At 38.4% G+C, this 17,804-nt stretch overlaps 1 protein-coding gene across 1 annotated transcript in view; it reads left to right on the forward strand.

Annotated features, from left to right (window-relative positions):
• tmem132e (transmembrane protein 132E) overlaps positions 1 to 17,558 on the forward strand; it is a 106,436-nt gene extending 88,878 nt beyond the window's left edge. The window contains exons 8-9 of the mRNA XM_054626219.1: positions 9,961 to 10,155; positions 16,485 to 17,558. Of these exons, the coding sequence (XP_054482194.1) occupies positions 9,961 to 10,155; positions 16,485 to 17,558 (1,269 nt within the window). The remainder of the gene's footprint in view (positions 1 to 9,960; positions 10,156 to 16,484) is intronic.
• The last annotated feature ends 246 nt before the right edge of the window (positions 17,559 to 17,804 follow it).

Below are 17,804 nucleotides of genomic sequence, written 5' to 3' on the forward strand. Positions count from 1 at the left end.
TTCAGGTTTAAAGATATTTTTGCCTCAGAAACGTCTGATTTCAACGTATCCGTAGGTTACAGAAACTTACAATGTCAAAGTTTTATTCTAGCAAATTGTTGATGATTTATTGGTGAAATGGTGTCACATAAAAAAACAAACACAAACTAGAGGTTTGTTACCTGTAAAAGAACAAGAAGTTTCTCCCACAGATGTATCTAAATAAATATAAACAACTCAGACAAATATTTTTACATCATTTTAAAAACTGATATAATCTCTTAAACTCCCACATCACAGCCTCTTTGAATACATCCCCAAAGAAAGTCACAGTTTCATTGGATACACTGTAAAGGACTCTGGAGCTGTCGAGGGAACCCTTTCCACAGAGGTTTATTCTGCAGCTGCTGCACCCTCTTACTCCGCAATGTGGGAAGCTGTGTAATTGCATGAAAGTTTACAGGACGGTAAAAGTTGAAAGCAGGGGTCATGTTTTTTTATCCCCCGCTGCGTTTGGAGAGGTGTTACGTCCATATTTCATCAGTTCATCCTCTTGGAAGAGAAGCACTTTTGTGTTTTGAGCAAAACAAGCTTAAAGAGGCAGGAAACATGTCGGTGCTTGTCATCGTTAATTACTCTGATGGGAGGTTTAATGAAAAATAAATTCTACGAGATAGAGAGCTTGTTGGAGTCAAAGCTTAAACAGATCTGTCAATTACTGTAAGATCACAAAAAAATGCATCATGGTTCTTTTGCTAGAGCTCTTCTTGTGAACTGTGGAGTTTATTATTTTGTTTGGAGTTTTCTTCATTGATGTTGTGCACATGTCTGATACATCCTTCATGTGTGCTGAATATTAAAAGCATTCTAGCAAAATATATTATACAAAAACAACCGGGGGCAAAGCCGTCAAGGTGAACTGTTTTTATGAGTTTGACTCAGAATGCAATTTAATATAGTATATTAATGCAAGACACCACAGGCAAAAACATCCATTTTCATGCATAATTTTTGAGATTTCAGGCAATTCTTCTGCGGGAATCTTTGTCTATTTGCATCTGTAGATTTCTCCTAAATTCACCAAAAGTTACCATTATCATTATCATTTGCATAATGAAACGTAATATTTCAGAAAACTTGCAATACAGAAATGAATAGTCTTAATGTCAGTAATCAACTGGTGAAGTTTCATGCTGATATCTATTCGTTTTACCCTATTCACCTGTAGTGTCTTCAACATGTATGTAATTTAACTAAACATATCTTTAAAGGACGTTTTCTCTAAATGAGTTTTTTCTCAGACTCTGATCCATAAATCTCCACTTCAGTAGCTCTTACATACACCAAACTTTACAGCTTCATTCCTCTCTATATTCTGAAGGTTTCTACAGAGGGGTTTGTTCAGATATCATTCATAGCCTGATTTATACAACATTTTAATACTAAAAACATTTATGGCTGTTGAAAGTATTCAGATTTATAGCGTGATACAAAGAGATATTTGACTCTAATATGTCAACAAAATGAAACAATACTTTTGAACTTGACTTTATCTCATGTTCACATTTCTTTTATGGAAATGTATGAAAATGAACACAAAGTGAATAAGATAATGCCTTATTTCCACAGCAAAACATTACATTTCAGGTAAAAAAATTCTTAATGGAAGTAATTAACTGGGTGATTTCTATTAAATTAGTACTATATAGTACTGCTCTAAATTTACTGTACGCTTATATTTGTACTTCCAAAATGTAGAAAAATATTTATTCAGAAGCACAAGGAACACGTTTGACTTTACTTGTAGTGTGTTATTTACTTCCAATTTTTCTTATTTACACACCAAGAGAATTTCAAATGAAGCTGTGTGTTTATTCCTTAAAAACAAAAACTTCACTCTGCCTTCACACCAAGCAGCAGCAAGAAAATAAACTGTTATATGCTGCTGGATTCATACTGTTTGATAATATTTCCTACCAATCTCCCAGTTAGTGGGAATGACTGTTACTGCTGCTCAACTTTGTAGTATAGTTTTATTTACTTATATATTACTATTTTAAATACATAACATAACGCAGAGTGCAACTTAAACTTTAAAGTTTATTTTTAGAATATAGAAGAATTAATGCATAATTGAATATTTAAATTGCCATTAGCACATTATGCAGAAAAAGGGTAAAACAAACATGTTCGTGATCTCTTCTCGAGGTTTGTTTTGACCACAAACTGACCTGAGAATCGTTCTGTGGATGTGTGAGGAGGCCTCGCTGCCTGCCTTGTTTTTCTCCGGTGTGTTTCCACCACAGGAAATAGTGCAACGAGCCCATGAAATCTACAGTTTGCATGAATATATCCTCTAATGACATGTTGCCCTGTTCAGCAAAAGTATGATGCATTGACAGGAAGGTTTGAGAAGACGTGTGTGTGAGGGTAAGGATGATGTAGTGTGAGGAAAGTTATGAGTTTAGTGTTTAGTGGAGGAACTCAGTGGAATCATCATTGATCTCCTGTTCTCCTTAAAGGGACAGTGCACCCCAGAATACATATTTCTCCTCTCACCTGTAGTGCTTTTTATCAATCCAGATTGTTTTGGTGTGAGTTTCCTCGTTGATTGAGAGAAAATAGTTCCTACATTTAACCTTTACAAGTAATATAAAAAATGTACACAAATCCACCAAGGACAGACACCAGGTCTATATGCTGTATATACATCTCTGAATAGTTCCCTCAATTAACAAATGTTTTTCCTGCTGCCTAATAATAGTCATAAATTCAATATAACCCTCTTGATTCACAAATAAATTAGACATATACGACATATCTTCTTAATATCCCCCAATATCTTAGGCTAGTTCAAAGTGTGTTGTCATGGCAACACATTACACGGCGACTTAAAACAACATTAGATTCAGGCGGATAGATTAAAGTGGAAGCAGTGGAAGCAAAGTCAGACCGAAGATGGAATCAGAGCGTAACAATGTGACAATTCTATTTTGATATCAGGCGGAAATAGCACTACCTGTGAGAGGGAGAGAAAAATATGTTTTTGATTATTTGTTTTGGGGGGGGGGCGTACTGTCCCTTTTAAGCATCAGTGAATTACACACAACCCGAGCGCTCGGCAGTGACGGATGGTGGAGCTCCTAGTGAGGAGCTTGTAAAGTGTAACTGCTTTCGTGCTTCACTTCACCTCCCGTGCCTGCAGCGCCGATGACGAACCCAACTGGGAGCTCGGCCGGAAGCAGCGACACAACTACAGCTGACCTCTCCTCGCTGGCAGACAGACAGGAAGGCAGACATGGAACACATTCATCATTCATTACGTCGGTGTAGCTGTGAATCAATATTCATCCCACATTGTTCAAATTTTTGGTCAAAATAGCCGGGAGGTGCTGGCTTTTCATATGCTAATCATCTCTCACCATCAGAGAGGGAGAAAGTGTTTTGAAAAGTAAAAGGAATAGATTTAGCTCAAGAATATATATATTTTTTTTCTTCTTCCACCAGTTTTGACCCTGTCCTTAATTAGGATTTTAAATAAACCCTGATACGAGATCCGAATAGTTGAAATTGGTTTGATGAATGGAACAGATTTATTAATTTTTTTCTTAAAAGTCACATTGACAAGGGGTGTATGTAAAATGTAAAAAAAAAAAAAAAGAAATGAATTACATTTTCAAGAAATGAAGGGCTGCACAACGCATCAACAGCGTTCTTGAGTGGGAAGCCAGTGAGGGATCATGTTTCTACACTGGCTGTTGACAGGATTTTCTGAACTTTGCAGTGATGCAAAGAGAAATCCAATTTCTGATTTGTCAAAAAATGAAACAAGAATGTTGAACCTGGCTTTATCCAATGTTCACATTTATGTTCCGTAAATGTATGAAAATAAGCAAATATTTAATAAGTGAATGCTTCATTTGCATATTTAAACTTAACATTTAATTAAACTTGTAATACAAAAAACAATTGTCTTAATGTCAGTAATCAACTGGGGAAGTTTTATGGTGATATCTATTTGTACATTTTTTAACCCCATTCACCTGTAGTGTTTTGCAAATCATATCTTTAAAGGCCGTTTTCTCTAAATTTCTTAGACTCTGACCCAGAAATCTCCACTTCAGTAGCTCTTACATACACCAAACTTTACAGCTTCATTCCTCTCTATATTCTGAAGGTTTCTACAGAGGGGTTTGTTCAGATATCATTCATAGACTGATTTATACAACATTGTATCACTGAACACATGGGAAATAATGTATGGCTTTTGACAGTATTTTCAGAATTTTGCAGTGATGCAAAGAGAAATCCAAAATTCCCTCTGTGAAAACATATGACTCTTATATGTCAACAAAATGAAACAAGAATGTTGAACCTGACTTCCGTAAATGCATGAAAATAAGCACATATTTATTAAGCTAATGCCTCATTTCCATATTTAAACATAACATATCCTAAAACTTGTTATACAAAAAGTATTTGTCTTAATGTAAGTAATCAGCTAGTTAAAAAAAATAATCCTTTCCTTACCAAACATATCTTTCTTTATTGAAAAGTAACTGCAAGTGTTGTTAAATCCCCTCATTGTGTAAAATAAACATCCCCAGCAGGTTATCACTGAGGTGGATCACGTCCTGACAAACCGCTGTGAGGTTGCTCATATATTTATCCATGCTCGCAGCATGGTAACATGGAAATCAGTAACTGGGGTAAAAGAAAATGAGGCAATTTGAGAGAAAATGAAAAACTAAATTGCAGCACTTCATCAGCAAATTCACCCTGGAATAAATCACAAACATCACAAATTAATAACAGTCTGGGGAGAAAATCTTCCCTCCTGGGTTTTCATTTTTAATATGACAAATGCCGGTTTTGAAGCTTTTCTTTCTTTCTGCCCGTGCCAGCAGTTCTCTCCCCTAAGTATAACTTTAAAAAAAAACAGAAGACTGCATCAGTGCCAGTAGAATAAATAATTATTTAGACAGTTATTTTTAGACATAGTACTTGTGATGCAGATGGACCTTTCTGTGCTCTGGACTGAAGCATCTGGGACTCTAATTTGTGCCAATAATTAATAGCTTTAAAGTGGGAAGATTTTCATTTGAATACATTTCTGTTAAATGGCTATCTATTGCCAGAAGGACGTTACACAATGGTGATTGAACCTGTTGTCCATTAATTATTAAGTATTGGAATATGTATATAATTGCATTACTACAATATGTGTGTCAGTGGTGACATTCTTCAAAAAAAACATATTACAATTTGTCTCACACAGAAAAATTATGAGTTCTGAAAACTTGAATTTCCTGATCATCAAAAAGACATAATACTGCTAAACTCAGAGCACAATTCCGTTGTTTTTACTCAAATAGAAATTCTGAATTAACCCGGATGCCTGGTTAAAAAGTGACAGTGATGAGCGAAACCAGAAAACATCAGCAAATTTGCAGCTTTTTCTCAATCTTGGCATTTGTGGCATAACGTAAATACCCGACACTACCTTTGCAAATAATTAAGAAAATATACTAGCCTCTGGAAAAAAGGCTTGTCAAACATGCTTAGTTTCAACTAAGTTTAATACCCCAAACTTTTAGTATCATGAGTCATATCCTGCTAATAAACTATTTTCTTCAAACAATGACAAATAATCTGTAACTTAATATAAACTTTTTTAGAGGTGAGAAGAGTCCATTTTCAGCATCACTGTGCTTTATTTCCAAAAACAGCACCATGGCCCAGGGATACAAGTGATTATTTCGGGTGCAGTTCCAACTGTTGTGTTTAAATGAACTTTGAGTAACCCAGCATCTAAAAGGAGACGCGCATCCTTTAAACTTGCACGTCATATGAAGGAATGAATCATAGTGTGCACCTCTAATGTTTTATTTTAGTCTTTTAGTCGTTTTTTTGTATTTTGGCAACTTTAGGCGGCAACTGCTATAAGCCTATACATCTATAAATATCACTGGGTACCGCATTTGTCCAAAAATGTGTTATTGTGTTGTTGTTTTTTTATCATAATTCCAGGTTTCTATAAAAGTGCCTGTTGGATTTAAAAAATGAAACATTGTCTGGTAGATTTAGGGTTTAAGAGTAAACAACTCTAACATGCATGAACCAGCTCCATGTCACGCTCGGAGGGTCTATGTGTGGAGAGTCTGATGGAGCTTCAAGCATCGATACCAAACTGTTCTGATTTTTCTTAAATATCCCTGAAATTGGATCCACAACAGCTCAGGAATAAACGCCGGCACAATATATTGTATTTCCATCAGGGATCATAACCCAGAGCGAGATTAGTTTCTATGATTACATCTTTTTATTTAGACAATCGAGGTACAATGTGCTCTGTTTTTGAATCGTGTTTTTTGACATTTGTACATCATCACCAGTATCGATTTTTAATAGTATTAGATTTTCTTTTTAGCCACTTTAGTTTCATTGGCCTGTGAAAATATCAGCCACACTGGAGTGGAATGTGAAATAGAAGAAAATAAATCGTAGGTAAACAGTTTTCAAGGCGAAGTCTCACTCTGTCGGACCTCATAGGATTTACGTTCTTGTGTTTTGATACAGAAACCAACTTTATTTTTGCTGAGGACACATCTTCCTGTCTCTATTCTGGTCACTTCACTTCTATTAACTAAACCCAACCAAAAAAAAAAAAACAACAAGTTCCACAATCAAGCTAATGCAAAGTCTTTGCAGAAAAAGCTCCCGTAGTTCTGTAAGAGCGATCCATCATGCAACCGGGTTGTCCTCATGAAACTTTAAAAGTTTATTTATGCATCCTTTTACTATCATGCCTTAGGGCTCTGCATGCACACTTGTATGTGTGCGTGAGTGTGTATGTGTGTGGTTGTGTGTGTGAGAGTGTGCGCCCAGTGAACCATAACTCTCCTTTCTGGCACATTAATCCATCACATCCAAACAATATGCATATAAAAGTGGAACCTGACTGCAGAATTTTTGTTGCTGTGAGAAAGTTTGTTCTCCTATTTTTAGCCCCGGAGCGTTTACCAGTATGGAGGGCTACTTTCTTCTGCTTTGTAACGTTTCCAACAAGACTTTGAACTACTCTAACTTTTAAAACACTTTGCCCTGACATTAATGCAGCGTGTAGGCAGCGATACACTTACGGACGAATTTACAAAAATTGGATTGTAGCCGCTGAAAGCACCGTGAACTTTACATCACAACCACTATCTACCGTCTCAAGGTTTCAGACTGGTCTCCACAATATGCAATTACAATGCCATTTTATGCCATGTGTTACAATATTTGCATTTTTCTTAGTTTATGTACTTTTTTTTAAACCAACCATAATATTTTTCTACATCTTACTAAGTTGCTTTGTTGCTTAAACCTAACTGAAACCATTTCGAGGTAAAAATTTAGCCTAAAAATGCATAAAATGTCATGCTATGAATTGTTTGAACCTTATTTTTTGGATTTTTTTAATTCACGTATGACAAAAATCATGCATGACGCGGCCTTTGCCAGGATGCTATCACTGCTGCCATTACCTCTGCAGAGTGAGGGCGTGACACCCCTCAGAAACACGTCAGTTACCACCAACTCTCTGAGGACACTCATAATTCCACTTTAACAGCGTGTGACTATCAGCGCTCATCTTTGTGAATTGGACTGCTTTTGCAATGAGGCTCATTTGCATAAAAAGGGTTCAATTTTGCACCAAATGTCTGGATATTACTTAGTTTTAATAGGTCCAAATAGCACAGGAGCACAGATAAGCTATGTGCTGAGCAGCTCAGTCGAAGGTGCATCTCACCTTTTGAGGAAAGTTTGGAATTTGTTTGTTTATTTCTTGTTTGTGCAGGTTTAGCGCCCCCAATAGCTGCCAAAGAGAGTTTTTCACTCAGCCGACACCACTATTTGATTGTTGCAATGCAACCATTAACCTCTGCAGACAAAGAGGACATTAGCATGGAGCATTAAACCATTCTTGTAGCCGTGCAACACAAAGGTGAGCGATATCATGTTGTGACAAATGCCAGATTACTGCCATTATGCACTCGGTTCTAAACCATTTTAGGAGTAGAGCTTATACTCGGCTGCTTTTTATTGATTTTAGATCTGCTTTCAACACTCATCAGACATACCTTTTAGTTCAGGAACTTACACAATTGGATGTCAAGTTTTTTTAGTTGAAAATGGGAGAGCAAGATTAATCACAGACGGGTGAAAGTGTGCCAGGAAATGTTTCATTTGGGCCGATTAACCCCTGAAAGTTCCCTTTTCCTGCAATAAAGAGCCTTCAATAAAGCTGCTCTTCCACCATAAAGCTCAGTTTATATTGCACATGTAGGACAGTGCACTTTAAGTGAAGGTTTCTGAAGTGGAGCTCCAGAAAAAGCTAGTCAGTACAATGTGTCAAGAACTATAGGCATGTAGAGTAGTTTTGGAGGAGCAAAATCGAGATGCTGTTGAGAACAAAAGAAAGAAAGTTTTTGTCAAATTTTGGCAGATTATTTCTTTAACAACAACTAAACAGCGTAAGCAAGAGAACAAGCTACAGGAGCCGTAATAAAAAGAGACTGTGTGTGTGTGTGTGTGTGTGTGTGTGTGTGTGTGTGTGTGTGTGTGTGTGTGTGTGTGTGTGTGTGTGTGTGTGTGTGTGTGTGTGTGTTTATTAGGGGTTTATATTGAGCACAACAGAGATCATAATGTACCAACACTAAATTAATAAAACCACCTGACACCTGCAGATGCATGTGTTTGGCTCAAACCTTTACATGACAAATTACAACAGACTACATGATAAGAAAACATTTTGACAGGCTAACACTTTATAATAACCATCAATAATAAATAAATGTATTAATAAATACATCGTAAAGCATCTATGAACATTATTTGGATAGCTACTTTGTTAAATAAATCTATCTATGTCATGTTTATAGATGTTTTACAAATCATATGGTAGTAATTAAAAAATACTTAATATAGGATATATAATGTTATAACGTCAGCAACAACAAACTTTTGATAAACAGTTTATTATATATAATGTAATCAGAATCTTATTATCGTCACTTATCAGCTGTGATGCAAAAGATAATGATAATACAAACTAATGATAAAATAACAAACATTTTACCACTACTAATAAGTTATAAACATCATTTATTATCATTGCGTTGTTTGTTAAAAGTGAAAGAACTATAAATTATAGTTGAATTAACTATCAATTTAACATTTATTAATGGTTATTTTGAGATTACAGGCTTCAGGTACATTTTCAGTCATTTTATTTATAGTTTTAAACTTGAAAGTCAAACAAATGTAAGGTTTACAATGACGTTTGGAAGCAGAATTGTAGGTTTCAGTCGATGATGATTGGGGAAGCTTGTCGAACCCTTCACTGCTCCAGCTTAGCTTCTTTTTAGACCCAGCTGGAGTTTAAAAGCTGCTCCAGATGAAGGTGGAACAGATTTTCCTCCAAGGCCACTGCTTCGCTGAACGGCGCTCTGCTTTTGTTCAAGTCCCTCCTGACCTCTGGTTGCATCGGCAAAGTGAAATGATGATCTTTAAAAAAAGAAAGGTGCTCAAAGTGCCGGGTGCAGAGGCCCGGCAAAAGACTGGGATTACCAGAGGAGGTGAGAGAGCCTTTTAAATCCTTCTGGTGTTTCATGTGGTGACACTTAGATGGGCAACAAGTGTTTCTGCTAAACCGTCACTTTGAAAGTGTGTGTCTGCTGCAGATTGGACCCAGCCGTCTGGTTTGCTGATGGATTCCATCTCGAGTGTTTGCCTTTTCACGATGATAGACAGAGAGGCTGACGTATGGATCCAAGACGCACTGGAACCAACAACAGCACAAAGCACTTTAATCCAAAATGGGCTTGTCATTGGCTTTATGAGCTTCAAAGAAAAAAACAATAAAGCTGTTGTCTATTGTCGACTCAGACGATGTGATGTGGAGAAAGACAATAAAAGAGCGTCTTGTCTCTGCAGGTGGAGTCTCCGCTGGCAGTGGACGCGGTGTTGGGGGAGTCTGCGTTCTCCGTCACCGACGACAAGGTCTCCATCACCGAGATGAGAGTTCACGGCGTCTCCGGCCTGACCCTGTCTCTGCAGCCCAGCCCCGGGAACAGCCACACCATGGTCGCCAAGGCAACCGGCGTCCAGACACTCACGGCTCCAAAGCAGGTATAAGTCATCACCACACGGGGAAGAGACATGACCAGTTATTGATACTGTCAGTGATTAATGTGCACATGTTGCTTCATGTTAGTGGTGGAAAGAGTAACTGGAGTGTTAAAAAAAGGGGAGACATTACAGGTAAAAACATAATCATGCACTGATCTTCTTTCAGACTTGTGGAAAGATTTATTTTACTTCTTTGTCTATTTGCGTCTGTAGATTTCTCCTAAATTCACCAATCGTCACCATTAGATAATGCCTCATTTGAATATTCAAACCTAACATTTCAGAAAACTTGCAATACAAAAAATTATTGTGTTAATGTCAGTAATCAACTGGTGAAGTTTCATGTTGATATCTATTAGTTATTTTTTTACCCTATTCACCTGTAGTGTCTTCAACATGTATGTAATTTAACTAAACATATCTTTAAAGGACGTTTTCTCTAAATGAGTTTTTTCTCAGACTCTGATCCATAAATCTCCACTTCAGTAGCTCTTACATACACCAAACTTTACAGCTTCATTCCTCTCTATATTCTGAAGGTTTCTACAGAGGGGTTTGTTCATATATCATTCATAACCTGATTTATACAACATTTATTACTAAAAACATGGAGAAAAGTTGTTGTTTTTTAACGCTGTTGACAGTACAAAGACATATCCAAAGTTACCTCTGTAAAAACCTATGACTTTAATATGGCAACAAAATGAAACAAGAACTTTGAACCTGACTTTATCCAATATTCACATTTCTGTTCTGGAAATGTATGAAAATAAACACATAATAATAAAATAGAGCCCCCCTTTAACGGCAAATTTCAGAGATCTTGTAACACAAAAACTTATTGTCTTAATGTAAGTATTGAACTAGGGGAGCTACAATTGTTTCTCGAAGCTCCTGTGCCTTTAGCGTGTGTGTGTATTTAGGGTTGGATGAGGCATATAGGTTATGGTTATGGTTATGGTAATGGTTGAGTCTCCATGGGTGTAGATCAATGCAATGTCCTCCTTACAAAAAGCTTTCAAATTCCCACAGTAAATAAAGAGATATCAGACTCTAAAATGCACCTTGAATATTCCAGACAGCTTTGGTATTTGGCAAACGCAATATCATAAAAAATATGCAGGCGGCCCGACATCCCTTGCTACATATTTATGAAGGCGAGGTGTGTTTGTGCTGATGGTAAAGTTAGCGTCAGTCTACCTGAGGTAAATAACAAGCGCTCGGGCTACTTTCAAAGCACAGACTCAGATGGATGATAATGACGCTGGAGCCCAGTCGGATCCATTTCACTGAAAAATTCATCCTAATTGGGGACTTTAGCAAAAAAGTTACCCAGTGTGTCAGCGCCTGTGTTTACTGTAGTAGTTCTGGCAATAAACATAATGTTCAGGACCTATTCTGATGAAATAACACATCAAAGCCTGGTTGAATCTCAGCAGCTGAATCAAATAAAAAGAATATTGTCACAAATGTAACACAGATCTACTTGAGGTCGGTGGCCAAACTTTTTTTATTGGCGACTATATACAGGAAACTACCAGTCACCAAACAATAATGAATACATAGTTTTCAAACAGTTATACTGCAATAAATTCTGTGTTTCTGTGGGGCATAGAAAATTCAATATTACAGAACATGTCCCGAATGTCCACTTAAAATATTAAGATGTGATCTAAATCTGTAAAGTAAGTAAATATGTAAATAAGTTAAAACATTGCCAAGTATTCTTTTCACTACCTAAGTGCTCTAAATCCTACATTTTCAGAACAAATATGAAAATACTGTTTAAAGCCAGATTTACATACCTTTTGAAGACACTACAGGTGAATAGGGTATTTTTTTGGATTGCAAGTTTTCTGAAATGTAATGTTTGAATATGCAAATGAGGCAAAAGCAGACATGTTATGGAAGCGGAACATCACAAATCTTCAAATTTGACCAAAGCATGACAAATATTTTTTGCTTTAAAAAAGGAAGACGCAAATGTAAGATGTAAATCTGTAACTCGAATATTAAGATGTAACAAACACAACAGGCAGAAGTGGTAAAATATTGGTTTCTGTGCCAAGAGGTTAAGACAGAGATAATTTCACTTTATGAAGTCGACCTTCAGTATTTAAACTAGGATGTGTACTGTTCATACTATGGAAATTATGAGAAAGATGCTAAAGCAATATTCTTGTTTATTTTGCTTTAAAATAATGAATCGCAGGCCATTCAAAAAAGGGAGAGTAAACCGCAGTTTGAACACCTCAGGTCCAAACCTAAAAGCATATACATATATACATTTAACCACTGTATTACCAATTGCAGTAGCATGTACATGTAGTATAGTGGCTCCGTATGCCTTACTTATACTCTGTGTGTTTCCTTATTTCTGTCTCCAGAGTGGTAAGATGAAGTTTATTTGCAAATCCCCTCGGTGTCTCTATATCAACAAACAGGCACCAGTTTCACTTCTAAGTAATAAAATTATTTCCGAGCTAAATCTTTTAAGCTCCAGGCAGCCGGCGTTGTTAGCAAGGATGCCAGATAAAGGCAGCTGCAGTGAACTCATAAGTATCCTTGGTGCTGTTTTATTACAACCTTCATATTAGCCCGGCCTGGCAAAGTACCTCTGATACGTCCAAATGCATTTCTCACAATTGATTTTATTGCAAAGCGAAGAAGAAGACGTCTGGGCGGGAACAAAAAAAAAAACAGAATCTGTGCTTCTTTCTTTGCCACTGTGTCTTCACACAGGAGTGAGGATCTCTGCAAATTCTCTGCAAGGAATTAATTGGCAGCTTCACCGAGGGAGAAATGTGTGTGCGTCTGAGTCCTTTCCCTGCGTTGCCCTTTCATTGGCCCGCGAGTTACAAAAAATGCAACGACAACCACATCAGGCATCAGTGAGGGAGAAGCGAGCATTAAATTCCAATTTTTCTTGCTTTCTGCTTCTTGGCCACCTTGAAATTTAATTATTGTAATGTATTGTCCTAAGTGCTCTCCCAGGCCGGGCCATAAAAGGCAGCCAATTCCTTTGCCGGTAAAGCTCTCAGAGGAGTGCTGGAGCTATTTCAAGCCATTTGATTCTGTTTCGCAGGCAAACTTTCCAAATGTCCTCTATTACTCTGGAAATGAATGAAACACATAAACTATGGACGTGGGGGGAGTTGGACAATCGAGGTCCTGTTGCATTATTCTCTATTCCACTTGACAGAGTTCAAGTTTTTTAGAACTGAAAGGCTTCACTACTTGACGGTTCAACACGGACCTTTTCTGTGGATGTGACTAACTCACTGTGTCACTGCTTAAATTAGCGTCTTAATAAGGTATTTATGAATCTGGATCGTGTTATCACATCTCAAGTCGATGCAAATTTCTCAGAATGATATTTCCAGGGGAGTGTTTTTCTGCATATGCATATTTTATAATGCAATGTTCAATTTACATCCACATGTACGTTCCCTGATGCCTTAAAGCACCACTCAGAGAGACATCCGATGTAGGAAACTTCCCTCCTAATGCACATTACTTCATGGAAATGCACAGATTACGGCTCTCATCAGGTCTTTGAAGCCTATGTCGCCTTTTTTTCATTGAAAAAGCTTCTCTTTCTAGAAATGCTTTTCCCCAGAATAAACAAGATCATCATTCTTACATGCGTAACTTTCCTGCATTGGATCGGCATTTAATAAAGATGCCCATCTTTCGGCACAGGCTGAAAACTCACCTCTTCAAGAAGCACTACCCTGAGCCTTCCTCGTAGCACTTATTGCATTCATATTAGTTTACTGCACTTATCCTATTCGTATTATTCGTTNGTCTGTAGCACTTATTGTTTTCGTAGTAATTTGCCTCTGCACTATACTTTTGCTCTGGTTTATGCTTTAAGATGCTTGTTTAAGAAAGGAGATGCACTTATGACTTCTGGTGACTAGTAGTTCTCTTGAATACCTATGTTGAATACACTTCCTGTAAGTCTCTTTGGATAAAAGCGTCTGCTAAATGACTGTAATGTAATGTAATAACATGCGCCAATCTTTTTGTCATTGGCAAAACCCCCATTTTTGGAGGATGAACTGATATGATTTTGTCACCAAAGGTCCTCACAATACAATTTTTTATTCATAATTCAAGAATGTACACTTAATTAAGACAACTTCACACAAAATGTCTAAAAGTATTACACGATGACTTTGTTCATATTTTTGAAAGACATGGACGTAAACTGCAACATAACTGATTGGTGGGGGTTAATTCTAGATTCTCCTTATATCAGCTCTTTCGTAGCAGAGTCAGCTCATAAAAACAGATACGTCACATTCAATGCATTATTTAAATCATCCATATCAAAGGCTGCCTTCATGCTGTCATGCTGAGATGATAGAAGTTTGGCTCTCAGTGGGATATCGTCACAACAGAGTTGGCTTCTCACAAATGTGACCGAAGGGGTTTTTTGTCCTGAAAAGTCTGTGTGTGCATCTGCCCTTTGCAAAGAAAAAGAAACCTCAGAAGGTCTGACTGTGTTCTGGAAAGAAAATGTTCACTCTTTGTCAGCTCTCCTAATGGTTGGTTGCCAATGCTTAAGCAAGCTGTGAACAAAGGGGGCCGTCAAAAAACGCAGCCTTGATTACAGGGACGCCGGTGTTGGTGGTTTTTACTCTGCGGCAGATGAATGTCATCAAGAAACCGCTGTGCAGGAATTCAATTTATCCGGTTTCATAGGGAACTATAGACGAGTGAAGAGGGATGGAAAATAGAAAATGAGGAGATCACACACAACAAACACAAAGAGACTGGACATGAGCTCATCATTGGAAGCACACGGCTTATCTGTCTGTGCTGTAGCCTTCAGGACAACGCAGTCATTCCTGTCTCCGTGCTTGAAAGTGCTTTGCTGTGGTGCATCAGAGGCGTGTGTGCGTTTTGAGGCTTGTACCGAGCACGGGGTACTGCGGATGTTCAGTAATGCTCTGGAGATTTATGTATTGGAGCAAGTCCACATCTTCAAAGGCTCAGTTGGGAACAGTTATTCTGATCACGGTCAATGCCATGAAACAATGCCATCTGAATCACTGAGATATTCTGGGGAAAGATACAAACACAAGGCAAAGTCACAGATTTCTGACAATTTCTTCTACTTTGTTATTAAAACAGAATGTTATTTCATTTCAGATATAATCAGCAAATATATTAATATATATGAATTGCATTGTTATCACCTTTCCTACCTTTCCATTACTCTACTCCTCTCCTCATCAGTTTCCTGCCCGACATTTGTCCCTCAGCCTGATATGATTATGAGACAATGGGTCCCTGGAAACAGTCCTTCAAAAGGCCCCAGCGACTTTTATTCGCACTTTGTTTTGTTTGTCTTTGTCACCTTGTCTTTTGTGATCATTTTGTGTCTCTCTGTCATTGTTTTGCCCCTGTTTGTACTAATTTTGTGTCTCTTTATAGGCATTTTGCGTCACTTTTTGGTCATTTTGTGTCTCTCTGTGGTCTTTTTATTACTCTTTGTGGCCTTTTTATGTCTCTTTGTGGCCTTTTTATGTCTCTTTGTGGTCGTTAATGTCTCTTTTGTGGTCGTTAATGTCTCTTTGGGGTCTTTTGTGTATGTTTTTGGTTGTTTTGCCCATTTTTGCATTTTGTTGTAATTATTTTGTGTCTCTTTGCAGATGCTTTGTGTCTCTTTGTGGTCATCGTGTGTATCTTTGTGGTCATTTTGCCACATTTTCATTTTTGTAGTTATTTTGTGTCTCTTTGTAGTGGTTTATGTTTAATGGGTGTGTCGGGCGTTCAATAATCCATCAATGTAAACTAGGCAGCATTTTAACCCTTTGAAGTCTAAGGGTAAACCTGTGCTGCACCATTACTGCTAGACCTCTGTAACTCTGTACAGTTAAACTGAAGACATGTTGAAGTTGTTTCTCCTTAGTGAGCATCATTTTCTTCATCAGTTTTTTTTTGGGCACACACACTAATTGGATTTTCTCTTACTTTCAAAGCTCAGGAAGCAATTTATGCTCAGCAAAATCCTTAACGTTGATCATTTTGACTGTATTAATAAAGTAATCAACCCCGCTTTAATTGCAAAAGTTCTTCATGAAGGTCAAAGAGAATGTTTCATTGCTTACCCTTTTTAAGGATATTCATAGCTACATTTCAATATGTTGAGATATTAAGTAAATACTGCTTTTCTCTTGTGAAAATCACAAAGCCAACAGTACCAATAACCCCTGCAATATTCTGTTCTGAGCCTAATAACCAGTCACAAATTGGTGATTTCTTCCCCTCTATTTACCAGCCAATCTAAACTGTATTTTTCTCTTTTTATCTGACAGGAGGCCAGTTTGTCCGTCTGGATGCTTTTCAGTGACAACACAGCTGCCACTCTGACTTACTTTGATCCTAAGGACTACAACCTTAATGCCTCCACACTGGATGACAGAGTTGTGTCGGTATCCCAGGAGCCTCAGCAACGTTGGCCTGTGCTGGTGGCAGAAGGGGAGGGCTCTGGTGAGATGGTCCGTTTAGAGATGACCATCTGTGAGGCCTGCCAGAAGACCAAACGCAAAAGCGTCATCGCATCTGCTCCAGTTTATGTCAAGGTCCGCTTTGGCCCAGAGGAAGATTCTGAGGAAGAGGCAACCACCGAGGGCGAGATAGAGCTGGCGCCCGTCACAAGGCGTCCAATCATTGATCCGAACATCAGTGGAAGAATTTATGAGACGTCTAATGAGCAGCCTGCCAGCGTTCCCATTGATTACACAAATTTCCCCACCAGTAGCAACCAGGAGCGACCGACTGAGAGTGATGAGGAGGAGGAGGAAGACGACTTTGTGCATTCTCCTCGCAACATGACTGACCTTGAGATCGGCATGTACGCTCTACTGGGAGTCTTCTGTCTGGCCATCTTAGTCTTTCTCATCAACTGCATCGTCTTCGTGCTCAAATACCGCCACAAGCGGATCCCGCCCGAGGGTCAGGCCAACATGGACCATTCCCACCACTGGGTGTTCCTGGGAAACGGCCAGCCACTGAGGGCCCAGTGTGATCTGTCACCACAGACGGTAGAAAGTCCCAGTAACCCTCTGGAGGGCGTACAGACTTGCTGCCATGGGGACCACCACAGCAGTGGCAGCTCGCAGACTAGCGTTCAAAGCCAGGTGCACGGGCGGGGCGACGGCAGCTCCGGGGGCTCTACGAAGGAGAACGGCGAGGAGGCCAGTTCACCAACCTCTAAGCGCAAGAGAGTCAAGTTTACCACCTTTACCACCCTTCCCACGGAGGAGCTGCCCTATAACTCCATCCCCATTGCAGATGAAGAGGACATTCAGTGGGTTTGCCAGGATATGGGCTTTCAAGACCCCGAGGAACTGCATGATTACATGCGCAGAATAAAAGAAATAGCCTGAGACAGGAGGTGCAGCGTGAAGCACAGCTCTCAGCATTCTAAAGAAACGTTCCTTTCTATTTTTCTCTTTTTCACCTAAGTGAAAGATAATTTTTCACAGACTAAAAGGCCAATTGTTGTTTTGGTTTAGGGTGTGTTCCATTTAGTTTGCACAGTGCTGTAATCTCATACACGCTCACACAGAGGAGAATGCAAGGAAGCCAAAGACTTGACCAGAGGATCTCAATCACTGGAGAAATCTGTCCAT

The sequence above is a fragment of the Anoplopoma fimbria genome, chromosome 24 (assembly GCF_027596085.1).
Source record: "Anoplopoma fimbria isolate UVic2021 breed Golden Eagle Sablefish chromosome 24, Afim_UVic_2022, whole genome shotgun sequence".
Taxonomy (NCBI): domain Eukaryota; kingdom Metazoa; phylum Chordata; class Actinopteri; order Perciformes; family Anoplopomatidae; genus Anoplopoma; species Anoplopoma fimbria.